The following is a 16,651-nucleotide window of genomic DNA, read 5'->3' on the forward strand; positions in this document are numbered from 1 at the left end:
GCAGGATACCTGTTATATCATTATAATTTGCCAAATGTCAGCTCAATGTCACGATCCATTTTGCTGACGCTCCCGTCCCTCGCCCTTTCCAAGGTCAGAAATCGATAGCGGATTAACCTTAACCCGGATAAGCTCACGGCAGGCTTGGCATTTTTCGCGTGGTAGATTATGTAATTTTTATTTTAGAACCTTATTTCGACCTGCACAAAAGTTGAAGACTTCGTGATATCGGAAAGGAAGCAGTAAGAAAGAGTTGGTTGCAGGCTGACGTCTTTTCTGAGTTCATTTCCTTGGTACATTATGCAACTGGACTGCATAGAAAGTGAGTGCTTATTGCCGAGGAATAAAAATCGCAACCAGCAGGCCAACAGGGTCTCGGCCTTGTTCTTAGTGCCTTGGGCATGGCAAACTGCCCCAGAAAGCCCAAGGATCCATGCGAGAAGAGACAGCCCTCATGCTCGCTACAGAATATCTCATTGAACTTCTCCCTCTGTTGGCGCTTGGCGTACGTAGCCCTCCTTCCTTGACTTCCTATGGGCTTCTTTTTACATCCCATAACTGAACCTAAAATTTAAAAATGTTTTCGCCCTCGATCGGGTCACAGAGCTATATATAACCGAATAGTAGAGCCAACTATGCTAATTTTGCTGGATCGATGCTATCAATACAAGTTCTCATTTTCTTAAAGTCATTTGCCGTTCTTTTTCCCCGGACTATTCTTAACACCCCAGATAGCCTAGTAGAACAGCCTTCAGCGGTGAGAGGCTAACTAATGTCTGTGGGCACTTTTCTTCGACCACGGTCGACAAGACCAATGCAAGGCATGCTTCGTCGAAGAAAGGAACCCCGCCCATCTAGTACCAACCAAGGAAGAACGGACTATAATGAGGATGTACCTGACGAGGATGCTCACTCATACATCACTCCCTCAAAACATACGCCCAAACCACTATGGCTCCTCAACAAAACAGTAGGCCCTGGTGGCCCCTTACGGCCTTTTCGCCTTGTAAAACAGGATCTGGTGAATCTACACCAAAGATACCTCTCAGATTGGAAGATATTCAATCAATTAATAGTGGCCAGCACTGTATACGTTTTCTTCACCAATTTGTTACCAGGCATCACCTTTGCCAGTGATTTATACGTTCTCACGGGCAAGAATTGGGGTGCTATTGAGGTAGTCTTCAGTACGGGATTGTGTAGTATCATTTTTTCTCTGTAAGAATCTTTACCCAACTTTTTTGAAACTCCATGCTCATTGCCTGCTCATAGGTTCTCTATTCAGCCTCTCACAATCCTCGGGGTTACCGGCCCCTTTTCTGTTCTTGCAGAAAATATATATTCTCTTTGCCATGAGGCTTTTAATGTAAGACCTGATACGTTTCAAATATTCACACGATTGTTCTCTAACCAACGACGTATAGATTCCATTTCTACCCTTCATGGCCTGGTCGCTTATCCATGCAGGGTGGCTCCATTATCTTCTGGCTATATTTAATGCCCATGATTGGACTATGGGCTATGTTACTACTTTCTCAACTGAGATATTCTCTCTCCTGAACAGCATAATATATTTCCATAAAGCTATCCAAGAGCTTGAGCGAGCCCACGCAAACCTCTCCTTCGCCGCATTCCTCTACGCCATCATAGGCGCGGTAGGAACAATGCTACTCGCCATATTCTTGTCCACAGCAGAGTCTTGGAAACCCTTATTCCACCGATACATCCGCCTGGGGCTTTCGGAATATGCAGCAGCAATATCCATTATCTTGTTCATTGGACTACCTCATATTGGAGAGCTCGCGCACTTGGACAAGTCAACGCTCCCCGTCAGCATCACGTTTCAACCCACATCTCCAGACCGTCGTATATTTTTCGTTGAGTTCTGGAAACTTCCTGCCCGCTGGATATTCGTGGCTATTATTCCCGGAATAATCATCACGATGCTTTTCTTTTTTGACCATGAGATAAGCTCCATAATATGCACCATCGATCGTTATAAGACGCGGAAGCCTGGTGGGTTTGCTTGGGACATCATTCTCCTGGGTACTACCACTGCGTTATGCGGCATCTTAGGAATTCCTCCCGCAAATGGTCTTTTACCTCAAGCCCCTCTTCATTCAGAATCTTTGATGCATGTGGACACAGAAGAAGTTGTAGTCGAGGTCGATGGCCAGGAAACGGTAGAAGTCCGGCATATCAGGAGAGTATATGAGCAGAGGTGGTCTTCTTTACTCCATGGCTGCGGTATTCTTGCATTTGTTAGCCCTCCACTCATGAAGGTTCTTGGTTTAACCCCAACAAGCGTACTCGCTGGGTTATTCCTATTCATGGGAGAACAAAGCTTATCGGTCAAGTAAGAGCTCTCTCCGACTTACGCTAACTAGTTAATAGTACCTGCTGATAAATCTTGTAGTCCCATCTTGTATCGGACATTTTACCTCTTGACACCTCCGTCAGAACTACCAACCCTCCCTGCAGAACTGGGCTCTTCATCGTCACCTACTAGCACCACCGAAACAAGTCCAAGGCCGTCATATACACCTATTCACCTCTATACCTTACTCCAACTATTGATTACAATAGCTATATTCATCCTAACTCTCACCCGCGGTGCTCCAGCCTTTCCCGTGTTGATCATACTGCTCGTTCCGTTTAGATTACTGGTGATGAAGCATTGGTTTAGGAGAGAGGTACTAAGGTTTGTTGATGCCTGGGCTTGCAGGGCCGGTACCCCTGAAGACAGTGAAGATAAAGAGGGCAGTGTTCAGGAAGAGAAGGAAGAGCAACAAAGTGATGGCCAGACTGGCGTGCTACAAGCGCGAAGAGATTCATCCGACCGAGTATGAACATTGTTGGATAAAAAAGCACGTCGACGCTTGAATAGCGGACTATGACTATTTGTAAATTATTATGCCCTGAATAGCTGCAAACTGCAGGCAAGGCATAAATTAATTACCTTTGTAAATACATAAAATGATTCGTTAAAATGGGTATAATATGTTGGTACAAAGCCTTCCCATAAAATTCCCACAAAACTCCTGGCTGTCCCCATTGATGCGTTATCTTGAAAAGGGCCTTCTAAATTATTCAAAATTTCAAGATTCAAAACCTAGAAACCAACTTCTTGCTTTCGAACCCCCGGGGTGTGAAGATAAATTGGATCATGCCCTCCATCCTTGAACTAGATCATGGATTCGATCTATGACAGCACCAAAAATAGCGTTGACGCTGTTTATGATAAGTTCATCGAAATGACGAATTGCTTCTTCCTCCGTCATCTCCAAATGGAACCTTTCCTTGACCTTCAAAACCGCTTTGTCGGGTTCAACACGTATATCAGGGATATTTGCATCAACCATCAAACTAAATAAATTGAGGATAAGATTTGCGGATTTTCGAAGTGTTATATACGCTGTGAAGCAGTATTGTTTGAATTGAATGTAGTTCGGTGAGTTGGCACCACCCATTCCTTCAACCATTTCTTTGCATAGCTTCATCATGGGTGCAAATGGTTTCGGGTCACGGCCAAGAATGAAGCCGAAATCAGCATGAAAGAAATGTCCGTCGGGAGCGAGCAGGAGGTTCTCCAGATGGCGGTCACCAACACCTAAGAGATATGTGATTACACAATATCCAGCACAGGACTTGATATATGTATCCATTGCTTCTTTGCGTACACCTAGGGGTTCACTATCGTCAGGGTTATTTGCTCTAAGGTAAGCAAGCAATGAGCCTTTATATTTCGCAGTGGCCGCAGATAAAGGTGTAGATGGGACGAATTGCACAGCGCCAGCAGTAGCTCCAGTGGCAATGATTCGGTAGGGGGTAAGTTTGAGATCCAGATTTTCTTTCTGGAGAAGCCTGTCCATAAGAGTTATAATTTGGATGACAAGTTGGTCCTGACGCAAATCATCTCCAACTTTGAAAATAACAGGATATTTTCGGCCATCCGATAGCTTAAAATTGATAAACAGCGGTGATAAGGAGGATTTGAACACATTTGCCTCCTCCGGGTGACACCCAACAATCGAAACTGTGGGGTCTAGTGGGAATGGAAGCGGTGGATCTATTTGTAAAATATCGTTCTTAGGGTCCCCAAGGAACTTTTTGAGCATTTCAATCTTGAAAGGACGGTTGACTCTGGCGAATCGGATGTCCTTTGCAATCTTGGAAAGAATGGTAACAAGTTCACCCTGTCTGAGCAGCACTTTTCTCTGTGCAGGGTTAACCTTTTCTAATTCCAGCATAAAGTAAAACTCCACGCTCGCAAAGAATTTTCGATGGTTGGAAAGCGTTCCAGGAGCAGTGTCGTCACATTCAACCATCAAATACCAATGGAAATAACTACCAAGTATAGGATTGTTAGCTGCACGGCTGATCAAGAAATTCGTGAGAGAAGAATCATGCGCAGCTTCGTTCGTTTCATCCGTAGAACTCTTTGGAATAGCCTCAAACTTCAGTGCCTGCACAAGCTGTAAAAGGTACAAGAGCAGCTCCTCATCGTCGGATTTTCTTAGTCGATCAACGGCATAAGCACGGACTTCTGGGTTGTCAAAAAGTGGGCCTAGAAGCTCCAGAGCATCGTCAACGTCGATCTCCGTCCACTTCGGGAGGATTTCAACAGCCTGTCTAGCTTCACTGGCATCTTGCCAATTAACTGACTTGACAAATTTGGTCAATGCTCTCTTGTCTCGAGTGAGATAGAATCTAAACTTCCAAACCAGATCCTTCTCTTCTGCATTTAGTTCCTGGGTTGGGCCATATGACATGATCTCATTGATCTCGTCCCGGATCTTCGGGTTTGGTTTCAGATCGCGGTCCATAATGCCGGTTCTATGACTGCGGACTAGCCTTCTATGCTTGTCTTCACAAGGATTTCCTCTCTGCCCAACCTCAGGATCATAAATTCGTATTATAGGGTAATTTCCTTCGTCATCCGCAGCCCCTTCAATGTCAGGGCCAAGTCGGACCTCTGGTGGTGGTTTCAAAGCAACTGTAGATCCAGATGGCGTATGCTGGGCAAGGGAAGAAACCGGAGGAGGGGGGTACTCAAAGTCCTGAAAGACAATAGGGAAGTCAAAGCGTGGAAATTCAACATAGAGCACAAAGTTCTCCTCTTCGTCATCTTGAGAGCTCACACCAGAATCACCATTAGGCTCAACGACAGCCTTTTCTCTGGCAGCTTTATTTCGAAGCGCACGCTTCTTTGCAGCGTCTTCAGCCTCTATTTTAATCTTCTCCACTGCTCGGAAAACAAGCTGATCTAGCCAATCCACTCGGGGTATTTCCCCCATTTCATGTTTCTTCAGTAATTTCTCTAGCCTCTCAAGCTCTAGTTCAATCGGAGTAGGCCCCTCTTCGACAAAGTTGCCTTTGCGTCGTTTGGGTGGCGGTGTGGATGGTGTAGTGGTGTACGAAAAGCCATCTGCGGCTTTGTGTCGGTATAATTTGCATTTTTGCTTCCCCTTTTTCAGCGTTCCATCTTCATCGAAGAGTGCAATCGTAGTACCACCAAACGGAACGGAATGGTCATGGCCTTCTTCGCCGCCCAGGGGTGACAGGTCCCATACTGTGAGTGCCAATTGGGTATTCTGTGGTGCATCCCTGATGAGTACTGGCATTTCAAGCCACTCGTTCCATGTCCGGGTGGTTTTGAAAGACTTGTATGCAGTTTGCATGGGCATACCAAGGGGTTTGCAGCTGCTCCATAGCTGTGCGGTAACGTAGAGATCTGAAGTAGGACTCTGGTTGGACCCAAGATGACGTAGCTCCGGATTCTTGAGCAAGACGGAGAAGGGAATTTGCTTTTGCCTTCCCTCTAAGTTGCATCTATATGACTAGTCAGTACATTTGCGCAGACAATCGCATCCAAGTCACTGTTTCTCTACCTACATCTTAGCCCGGATGGGCAAGGCCACCTGCGTTGATGTTGCAAAGGTGAAGGTATCCATGACCGTCACCCAGTTACGAGAGATATCAGACTCGCTGCCAGAGCTATTCTCATCCTCTAAGCTGGGCAGGGAAATAACATCAACCTCTAAGCCTCCCTCTGCCTCGCCGTCGCTGTTGCTATCGCTCCCGAAGCTGCTGTTGTTGATGATGTCTCCATCGTCGCTCTCGACATCATGCCAAGCCTCGTCCATGCTTATCTTATCCGGATAAACCTTATTCCCTTCCGCTGTCAAATTAAGGGTGCACGGACCATCGCGTCCTTGTTTCGCCCAAAGAAGTAAAAGCGAACTTTTTGGCGACTTTCAACGTCAAGCAAGCAGAAAAGGCGAAGAGACGACGCTGATATCTTCAATCCAACACCTCGCTGGCCACTCATTTGTACTCTAGGCGGTGCCGGATTGCTTGGTTTTATATCTCTACTTAATACAATTCTATACACTGAACCAAAGCTGTTTCCATTCTGCGCGCATTGACAAACACGGCCGCATTGATTCCTGCTCCGCCCTGACAAAGCATTACTACTTAACTAGACAGTGTATGGGCTGTGAAAGATGGCGGGACGAGCCATCCATTCCAAACGATCCCTCTCTGCGACACCTTCCGCCTCCGACCAGGACTCTGAGCCATCACCACCGACGTCTTTCTCATCAGATAAGGAAAACCGAAGCGCGCGCGCGCTCCAAGTGAAGAAGCGGAAGTCCGGTGGCCTGACAGCCCCTCCAATGTCCAGCGCATCGAACAAGAGGCGGCGCGTATCTGAACAAGTGCCTGAACAATCACAGTCGACCCATCAGCGCAGACTCCGGCAGGTCGTAGACACAGACTTCTATGACCCAGATCAGGATCCTGAGGAAAGAAGGGCGGTCCGAAAGGGGCTGAGAGACCTTGCTTCAAATTTAAACGGTATACTCCACACAAGCTTCATTATTCCATGCTTGGCCTCATGTACTAATCGAATGGGTACTTCTAGATTCTCGAAGTGAATTTATTCAGCTAGAATCAAATGGTATTTTGCAGACAGTTGAAAAAGCAAACGATCTCTTCAAGAAGGTCAAGCAAACCTCCGATGCCACTATCGATTCTCGCCTCCTTGTCACAGCCGCAGATCTCTCCTACAAACGAACCGCACAGGCTTGTCTAGGCAACAATGTAGCGGGCATTGACGTTGACGAGTTTGTTTCACAATGCATATCCTATATGCGAAGAGAAACGTCGTCAGCACTCCCTACTCCCACACAGAGCAACCGTCGTAGCTCGGGCCACCCTTCACAACGTGCGGCTGACAGTGACGATGAAGAAGAACCCTTCAACTGGGACTATCTTGGACGCAATGCCTGTTTCCCAAATAACCTCAAACCCTCCATTTCGGGCTTTCTTCTTGGCCCACTGTCCGTACAGAAACGTGTTCGTCAGTTGACACAGCGAAGAGCACGAGAACGAATAGATCCATCCCAACTTGTGCGGCCGAATGATCTTAAGGCTGCAGATTTGGGGAAGCAGGAAGAGGCAACTTTAACAACAATGTGCACAGATATACGAGCGAAGTTGGTTGAGATACAACTCCAAAGAGAATCCTTAGCTCGTGAAGAGCTGTCAAAAATGGGAGATGCTACTGAGGCGGAGGCCATTGCAGTTATGAGCAAACACGGAATATCTGATAATGGCGGAATCCCCCTCTTCCAGTTCTGTATCAACCCAAGGTCATTTGGCCAGTCCGTGGAGAACATGTTTTATGTCAGTTTCCTAGTCCGTGACGGAAGTATAGGAGTCTCGATGGACGGTAACAACCTACCTACACTACGTAAGTTCCAGCAAACCTTTGCCCCCATGGTGTTTGACCAAACGGTGGATCTAATCGTTTTAATAGTTCCATCACAACCACTGCTCCCGTCTGAGGCACGAGAACAAGGCATTCAAAAGCATCAAGCCGTCTTTGGCCTAGATTTCGACACCTGGGCTCAACTAATTGAGACATTCGATATAAAAGCCCCGTTAATCCCACACCGAGACGATGAGGCTCATCAGGCTCCGTCTACTGGCAGATGGCATGCATAATTACTTACTGCGGCATAGATTTTACCTTCCCTCCCTATCCTTCTTCTAGAACTGATTTTGCTGTGCGAAAGATGTTTCGATTTTGTAATGCATTAAGCGGTTTTAACTAAGTATACTTAGATGAGGCCCCTTCAACAATTTTGGATCTTGCCATCAGCTATACGGAGCATGTTGATATTAATAGAGGATACTGTACAATAGAGATTAGTCCGGACACTGGAACCTGAACAGTCTAGGCACCGGGGTCTCCGTGGCTGGTACGTCATACCACTCTGCCGAAAAGTCCCCATTATTTTTATAACTATCGGCTTCCTTGTTCCACATAGCCGGCATGGACGCCCACACCAACCGAGCAAATGAAACCAAATCATCAGCAGTCAGTGAATACTCGACTGACCAATGCATGGGAGATGACCTGACCGTTTCATTGTGTATGTGCTGTGCTGCAAAGCTCACATGAGTTATCGCACACTCAGCTGCGTCCCAGTCATCCGCCGCCCAGGACAGTATACTTCCGTGACCAACGGTGCAAAGAGTGCGATACAGCTCCGGCAAAGACAGGATATAAGAACGCTCGCAAGATCCAGCGTCAGATACGCTTGCACTGCTACGAAGGTGGAAATACGAAGTAGAAGAAACAACACAGCTGCAGGTTCGCCATTGCAGATCAGATCTACGTCCTACTGCAGTTCTCCCGCGAAAATGCCGAAACTCGCCCCGTCCGACCCAGAGAGTGTGGTGGTTATACGGAAGGTATGCGATGACATTATTACATGCAGTTTGCCCTTTGCTCGTGTCGGGCTTTTCAAATTTGGGGGACGTGCAACGATAGGTTAGTTGATCGAGGTCGAACCGAATTAGATGCAATGCATAACCGTTGCCATATACTAACGTACTCCAACAGTTCGTCTACAAACCGGTGCTATCGCGGTGTTCTCCCCCGTCGCACTTACACCGTCTGTTAGCGAAGCAGTCACCAGCCTCAATGGAACAGTCAAGTATCTCATCGCACCAGACATGGAGCACCATCTGTTCCTGGCAGACTGGACAAAGGCGTACCCTGACGCCGTCATCATCGCACCGGAAGGTCTATGGGAGAAACGGCAAAAGAATCCAACAACCTCTGGTCCGAAGTTCGAATATATTTACACCGCCCAGAACAAGGAGACGCTTCACATCTCGGATGAGTTTGCAGCCGATTTCGACGTTGAGTACGTTCACGCCCACATCAACCGGGAGATCGTACTGCTGCACAAACCCACGGCGACGCTGATTCAAGCAGACCTCTTCTTCAATCCGCCCGGATACGAACAGTACCGCAAGGCACCCGAGGGACCATTAAGCGGGCTCGCCAACAAGCTGTATCTCTCGCTCATGTCGGCGAAGGGCAGCGCCATGGCACAGCGGAGGCTTATATGGTATCTGATGCCAGCCGGGGGTCGCGAGGCGTTCAAACAGTCAATTCAGAAGATCGATGGATGGGAATTTGATCGTGCGATTCCATGCCACGGGGATACCATCAACCAGGGCGCAAAGCACCTGTTCCGGACCCTGTTTGAGTGGTTCCTGGTGTAATCATCTTCTCTGCCATTTGTTTGTTGCATCTTCTTCCTCCTTTTTCAGTTTGTATTAATACTTCGCGCCTACATTATAGATGGATGTCGTTTTGTGCTTGTAATAAGAATAATAAATAATATCACCGTTGCAGCTCAAATATGCAGGGACCCTGTGACGTCATGGGGATGCCAGGGTACTGAGTTTATTATCCGCGTGAGCTGATCACAGGCAAAAAGAAAACATCCACAGCGCGCTCTGTGCAGAATCTGCTTGCAGGTAGGAAGATGGAACTTATACGGACCTTCCAGAGGGCCGGAGCACAGCCGTTATTCCTCTCTGCCATGCCGATCCTTGCACCGGATCCAAGGAAGGTCGGGTAAACAAACAGTTAATTGTCGAATACCGTTACTGTAGTGAAAGCCGCAGCGGAATTAGCAGAACCAGACTCTGGAGCATGAAAAATTTTGTTTGTCTTCCATTTTTCCGGCGTGTGTGCGAAGTGCAATAATATAAACGAGGATAGCTTATTTGGGTATTATTATTGGTTAGAGAGCTCTGTGATGACTTCTGCGAATTTGGTAGGATGTAGAAATGCGCATCAATGCCAGCTTCAATGCCTTGACCAAGCCACGAGCCAGCGACTACATCGTACACTCCCTAGTCTTAAAGAATGGAGATAATTCATGTGTATAATTCGTCGAGAAGAGTGGCTGACCGGTGCTTGCATCACTGCTGATATCAGTGAGGCGAATCTTTCCAGGCTTTCATTCCCAGAGCAAGGGGGGCTGAGCTGGTGGTCATTCAGAGATTTCAATGTGCAATTACGCATAAACGGAGGCCTTTCTCTTTCCCGTCGTGAGCTGAAAAGGACTCCGTAGAGCTGTGTTGGCAGGCATCAATAATAATAAATCAACAATGACGGTGTGGTACCTGCAGTCATGCACGGAGTATGTACATCCCTGGGCAGGATCCAGGATCAACATGGGGGTAAGTCGTAAGTAAGCTGTCGATCTGGCCACCGGGACAATCAGCATCGAGGGAAACAGGATCGCGGATAGCAATAATAGCTAATAGCAGGCAACTTTCTGGGCCCAGGAGGGTGCTCAGAATACCCACGGCCAGAGAGAGGACCTGACCCAAAAGCCGCCTCCACCGGCGTCAGGACGTATCCCGGCACAGACGCCCCCCGTAGCTAACCTAGCCGTCTGGAATATAATGTTAAATCTCCCATCCCAATCCCAATCTCTGGTTCATGATGAATAACCCGTGCCAGACGTTGGCAGTTCCCGGCATGTGTGTCATAGGTACCGCCAGGCAATAGTCTCTGGGTTCACGGCGCGAGGTACAAGCTTCCCCTAAGCTCTCTCAGCAGTTAGTACGGAGCACAGTAGTTATCAAGCAGCCGCAGGGAAAATGAAAGAGCCTGACTCTTTGCTGCCCTCGATACGGGGTATATCAGGCCTGATATTGCCCGCCCCTGCCCGTGCTAATAACTAATAATGCGTGCCATCGGCGAGTGGCGCTCCCTGGCCAGCGAGCACTGGTCCAACGCCCTCCACCGACCAAGCCACCCTGGACTCTCTCCACCGCGCAGCACCGCCAGCAAGCTCGTTCTGCAGCCAACACCGCGATCGCTAGCTCGCTAGCTCGCTGATCAGAGCAGCCAGTGGCCAATGGCAGCGGCATCCTGGCCGTGATTTGCGTCATCGGTGCAAGCTCTGCTGCTTGATTGCTTTTTCCTGGCCGCCCGTCGGGAGGCCTATAAAGTCGGCCTGGCATCCCGGGCACCAACGTCCCCCCAGCTGCCTGACTGACTGACCTTTTCGATCTCGATACCTCCAGACACCCGTCCATTGTTGAACCGGCAGTGCTCAAGAAAGAAAGAAAGAAAGCAAGAAAGAAAAAGGCCCGTCAAGATGCCCGTCTTCTCCCGTATCGTCTCGCCCATCTTCAGGATCGGAGAGATCCTCTTCGGCGCTGTAAGTGCTGTCTATCCCTGCCCTAGCTCGGGGCACTCACGTCTCGACCATATTGATCCTTCAGACGGGCTGACTCAATGCATTTGACAGGTCGTTGCAGGCATTATCGGCTCCTACCTGCGCTCCTTCAGCCGCAACAACAACGGCGATTTCCCCCAGAGCCGCTGGATCTACACCGAGGTCATTGCTGGCGTTTCCATCCTGCTAGGCCTGCTCTGGCTCTTCCCGAGCTCCTTTTCCTTCAAGACATGGCCCAGTACGTTTGGCCCCCCGTCTGCCCAGTCATATGTGGCTCTATCATCAATGTATAACGTACTAACGTATCACCAGTGGACGTTATTCTCTCGCTGGCCTGGTTTGCCTCGTTCGCCGTGCAGGTTAACTCTCTCGGTACTCGAAACTGCGGCACTGCCTTCCAGTGGACCGGTTTCACCAACGGTGACCCCTGTGGCCGATGGAGAGCCGCAGAGGCATTCAGCTTCCTCTCCGCCTGCTTCTGGATTGTCTCTGCCCTCATTGTATGCATTCTCTCCCGCTCTCTCTCTCTCTCTCTCTCTCTTTCTCACCGAGGAACTTCTCGTTGCTAACAGGCGTTACAGGGCGTCTGGTTCACTTTCCGCAAGCGCAATGAAGCCGTTGCTGGAGATGGCGTCAGGTCAGTATTCATCTATGTATGCCTGTCCATCATGAACAGATTGACTAACTTACATCTAGTGGCCGCAAGTGGTACCGTCGCCATGCTGTCTAAGCGTCTTCAAGGCAGCAACCCTCCCTTTCCACGGAGCTGTTCAATGCCATCTGCAATGAAGATATACGGCTGTCACGCTACCTTATGTCATGTTATGATCATGACCCACTGACGGTTCTCTTACGTCCCTAATATCTAATCATCTCCTCGATACCCTCACGTTCCTCCGGTTTGGTTTTATAGCCCTGATATACCCGAGTGATGATTTATTGCGAGCCCATGATACTTTCCTTACTACTCTTTTAACACCTAGCTTAATGAAGATAATGCTGCAATGAAAGATAATCATCCTTCTTTTTAAGAATAATTCGTTTTACACTTTTTACTGCCACTTTAAGTACTCTCATACATAGCCCTTGCACTTCACTTGTTTCAGACGCTGTCTCCCGCCATCACCAATGATCAGGGCAGTAAGTTTCCCTCCACGGACGCATGAAGTGTCTAGTCCTTTTGTATACAACCGTATCACCGGAAGCTGTTTCGCATCGTGGCCATATATCACCGTAGTAGGCCGTTCATTCTTCTCCTTCACCATCCGATGCTGGTACTCGTCAAACACCTAACGGACCCCTATTAGAATCTGAACCTGGCATACGTCTCATACAGGTAACTCACCTTGGACCAGCCTGTACCCTCTTTCAACGAGCTGGGTGTATGGCTATCCACATCAAGAGTCCTCATGGTCATTACAGACGACGGATCCTGACGTTCAAGCGGCACGCCCGGTACCAACCCTCCATGAACAACGACCACATCCCCCATGCCCCTGATATATCCCACCTTGAGGATCACAGGACATGATTCAAGCCAAGTTGCATCATCGTCTGAGAGTTGCCGCGCAAGGACATGGGCCTTTGTCTCTCGTTTGGCACTAGATCCAGTACTCCGTGATGAACCTGAGATTTCACGCCGGGTTAACAGGACCTTATCTTCATGGTTCCCTCGAACGCAGGAAGCGCTGTACTTCCGTGCAAGACGCACTACTTCAACGCTCTCGGGGCCCTTGGATATCAAGTCTCCGGTGAAAATCAAGTGGTCTCCTTTCTCACGGTTAAACGATACCCGTGCAAGCAGTTTCTCTACTACGAAGCATCAGCTCTGAACACCCAAAATGAACCGGACCGCATAATATAATATAATACTTACACTCATCCTTGCATCCATGAACATCGCCAACAATTATAAGCCTTCGTTTTGAACGGCGGAACCACGCCTTCTTCTCGCCCGGTAACAGCCGTGCATCCAAGGTCTGTATGTGAGCCATATCACTAAAACCTGGCAGTGCGTTCGACCCGAACCATCCACCGATGCGGTCTCTGTTGCCTTCATCCAAGGCCCTGTCTAGCTCCTTGTCTTTTACTGTTTCCACAGTGGAGTATCCTAGGCTCCTCCAGGCTGCGAAGGACAGACATATGAGGACGAGCAGGACGAGCAGGTATCGCCTATGACGTAGTGACGTGAAGCTTATGGTGTTGGCGACGGCGCTGCAGCGTCTGCCTGTGCGTATAGAGGGCATTTATGCATCTATCCTGCAATTATCGAGGCGTATACGACGGCTTCTAGCTGGATATTTGTCTGGGAACAGAAGATGGAGGTGCAGTAAGCTCTATACTTGCCGGTCATGGAACCTTGGTTGATGCAAACTCTGTCTGCTTCATGCCTTCCGGTTGATTTGCGCAGTGATCTAGTGAATGGCAATGGTTTGAACAAGGATGGATATATTTGGTAGATGATATGGTCTCGTTGATCATTCTAAGGGCCAAAATACGCCATGTACAAATAGAGCTCCATGTCAAAAATAATAATAAGATAATCACCTATATCGCTGGAAAAACCGCTCCTCCTCCATACGCTCTCTAACTTTTTGTATAATCGTATCATCGTAGACCTCTGAGTGTTTCTTGCCTCCCTTGAGAACTTCCGTCTCATGGTGCAGCGCCTCCTCCTTGGTCATGCACACTAGCTCGCTGAGCTGTAATCGTACCCCTTTTTGGCCCTGCTTCAGCAACTCCGGGTCAGCCCCGAAACCATGAACAGGTCGTTCCCATCGTATCAGCACAAGCCGAGTTGTAAGACCGCTGACCACGCTCTTGCTTCTCCATACCTCTTCAATAAGGTATCCAACATCCTCCTTGCTGATCGGTATTCTCAATCCAACCGGATCTTGCCCTTCGATAGTCTTTGCAAGACGAGCTTCCGTTCCCTGCAGAGCCCCCAAGATGCTGTCGTAGAATTTATCTCTGCTTTTACCAGCCGGGTTGTATTCGTTGGGGTACCCGGATACCTCGCATATGACGTGGTTTGCAATAGTATAGCCAAAGACAGCGGGCATGGTGCCTAGAACTGGAAGTATACGGACTCTAAAATCCGGCAGCACACCCAGGTCAGAGACATCGCCCTTGCTGATCTCCTCTTCGGCTAGGGGTAGGAGCTCGGCTTTTCCTGGGCCTGGCTTCTCAAGTGAGAAAACGACGGGTATGCCGCTTGAAACACCGAGCATCTTCAGACGGCGTCTTGTGCTCCTTGATAGAGGGTCTTCTAGACTGAGTGAGATGTCCCCTATAGCAACCCGGGTAGGATCCGATTTACAGCCTGCACCCATAGATGAAATCACCTTGATACCACGCGAGTGGCAGTAGTGAAGCAGCGAGACCTTGGATGATATATTGTCAATGCAGTCAAGGACATAATCCGGTTTGCGGGTAACCGTATCATTCGCCATAGACCACGGGTTGAGCAGTTGGTCCGCAGCTGCCTCGCTATATAGCTGATTTCGGCAATCAAATCGCACCCAGGGGGTAACTTGCTGCAATCTTTTCTCGATACAGTGGACTTTCGGTGTTCCTACGTCGGCCAATGTTGCAAGTGCATGTCGATTTAGTGATGAGAGCGTAACTTGGTCGAAGTCTATGAGCCGAATTCTTCCTACTCCCGATCGAGCAAGGGCCGCAGCCGCATGAGAGCCTACTCCTCCACAGCCAACAACTATTATAAAGGAAGATCGGAGCTTTTCTAGGCCTTCGTCGTTGAGAAATACACGGTTTCGAGCAAGCTGTTCGAGGATGAGATCTAAACAGCCACACAGTTAGCTCAATCATAGACATGCAGAAACAAAATACATAAACATACCATCATCGTAGTCTCCCTGCTGAGCTCTCTTAGCCAGCAAAGCACTTCTTCGATCCTCCTCGCTTATCGGTGGTGTCACTACACCGTACTCTGTAAGCTTCACGATTTGTTAGCTTGCTGCCGAAATAAAAATTGGGTATGTATATAGCTATCTCAAATCGCCAAATAACCGCATCAATCAACAGCCCAGTCACCCAAAGAATTACCAACCTTCTCAACAGAACTCTCATCCCAGGCCGGTATCGAAGCCTTGAGCTCCTCGACAGCTGCCTGGCGCTTCACGCTCTGGTAACCAAGAATTGCACCGGCTACCGCAACTCCAGACAGCACCGCCGCACCCGCCAGCTGCACGCCATGCGAGTTTGCCTGACGTTGTATCCAGCTAGTCATAGTTTCCGACCTTCTTCCGCCCTGCCTGGCTGCCCTCGGTGGTTCACTGTCTTCTGCGTGTGTGTAGCGACGGTCAATCTTCCTCTTATCGTCGTTATCTGCCCATGGATTGTCGTCGTAATATTCGTAATCCTGTGACCGGTTGTAATTATGATATCGTGGGTAGTCCATCGCTTCAACCTGGGCGATTTATATCCATCACCGACATGGCAGACTCGTCGTGATACGTGTAGGCGTTATATAGGCGATGCGAGATGAGTGATGATGCTGTCCTTCAGCCGCCTCGCTGTCGCTGCGCTTCGCTGGCCGTCGATGTCATCGTACATGAAGTTAGGCACGTGACTGTATTTTTCCCCTTGCTATAAAAAGGGGAGCTTCGCTTTCTTTTTCTCTTTCTTCATATCAAGTCTCGATGATGATAAAATCTCACAGAGCTACACCGAGTCTCCCCTGGGACATCTGATAGCTGAGTTAACCTTCGCATGACCTCTTCTGAGGCCTGGGAGGGATTAAACCGCGTTAGATGCTACCCTTGAAGGACACGCATGTGGACATTTGAACAGAGATCTTAGAGACTCTCTTACAGCCATTTCAGCTGCTATCGTGATGTTTTATTATATTTAATCTGCAGGTCCATGCATCCCCTGTTGCTTGTTATTTACGGGTCCCTCCTCACAGGAAGATATAAAACGAGCATGATCAAATGATCAACCTGTCAAATGTGTCAGGGTTGTAAGGTACGTTTGTTTGTATTGACCACCTTTCTCTTGCATTTGCGAGTCCAACTACATGAGGAATTTTCATTTCCGTCTAAGGTAAGGGATAATGAATCCCTTTT

The 16,651-nt window shown here is 48.4% G+C and overlaps 6 protein-coding genes across 6 annotated transcripts; 4 read left to right on the plus strand and 2 right to left on the minus strand.

Annotated features, from left to right (window-relative positions):
- Positions 1-823: 823 nt before the first annotated feature.
- Positions 824-2,849, plus strand: ARB_06636 (uncharacterized protein; the record flags this gene model as incomplete). Its single annotated transcript, XM_003014833.1, has 4 exons — positions 824-1,177; positions 1,286-1,366; positions 1,425-2,356; positions 2,417-2,849. The coding sequence occupies 4 exons, from the start codon at positions 824-826 to the stop codon at positions 2,847-2,849; spliced, it is 1,800 nt and encodes a 599-aa protein (XP_003014879.1).
- A 315-nt stretch (positions 2,850-3,164) lies between these two features.
- On the minus strand, positions 3,165-6,146 carry ARB_06637 (uncharacterized protein; the record flags this gene model as incomplete). The annotated part of the gene is made up of 2 exons (XM_003014834.1): positions 3,165-5,832; positions 5,896-6,146. 2 exons carry the CDS (start codon positions 6,144-6,146, stop codon positions 3,165-3,167), a joined length of 2,919 nt encoding a protein of 972 aa, XP_003014880.1.
- A 360-nt stretch (positions 6,147-6,506) lies between these two features.
- Positions 6,507-8,010, plus strand: ARB_06638 (nuclear protein Qri2/Nse4, putative; the record flags this gene model as incomplete). The annotated part of the gene is made up of 2 exons (XM_003014835.1): positions 6,507-6,858; positions 6,926-8,010. 2 exons carry the CDS (start codon positions 6,507-6,509, stop codon positions 8,008-8,010), a joined length of 1,437 nt encoding a protein of 478 aa, XP_003014881.1.
- A 702-nt stretch (positions 8,011-8,712) lies between these two features.
- On the plus strand, positions 8,713-9,585 carry ARB_06639 (uncharacterized protein; the record flags this gene model as incomplete). Its single annotated transcript, XM_003014836.1, has 2 exons — positions 8,713-8,842; positions 8,915-9,585. The coding sequence occupies 2 exons, from the start codon at positions 8,713-8,715 to the stop codon at positions 9,583-9,585; spliced, it is 801 nt and encodes a 266-aa protein (XP_003014882.1).
- Positions 9,586-11,483: 1,898 nt separating this feature from the next.
- On the plus strand, positions 11,484-12,133 carry ARB_06640 (uncharacterized protein; the record flags this gene model as incomplete). The annotated part of the gene is made up of 3 exons (XM_003014837.1): positions 11,484-11,546; positions 11,637-11,802; positions 11,877-12,133. The coding sequence occupies 3 exons, from the start codon at positions 11,484-11,486 to the stop codon at positions 12,131-12,133; spliced, it is 486 nt and encodes a 161-aa protein (XP_003014883.1).
- A 504-nt stretch (positions 12,134-12,637) lies between these two features.
- ARB_06641 (uncharacterized protein) lies at positions 12,638-15,984 on the minus strand (the record flags this gene model as incomplete). Its single annotated transcript, XM_003014838.1, has 7 exons — positions 12,638-12,853; positions 12,910-13,376; positions 13,441-13,736; positions 13,907-13,978; positions 14,112-15,363; positions 15,424-15,501; positions 15,630-15,984. The coding sequence occupies 7 exons, from the start codon at positions 15,982-15,984 to the stop codon at positions 12,638-12,640; spliced, it is 2,736 nt and encodes a 911-aa protein (XP_003014884.1).
- Positions 15,985-16,651: the final 667 nt, after the last annotated feature.

Source organism: Trichophyton benhamiae, assembly GCF_000151125.1.
Source record: "Trichophyton benhamiae CBS 112371 chromosome Unknown contig00476.0, whole genome shotgun sequence".
Lineage (NCBI taxonomy): Eukaryota > Fungi > Ascomycota > Eurotiomycetes > Onygenales > Arthrodermataceae > Trichophyton > Trichophyton benhamiae.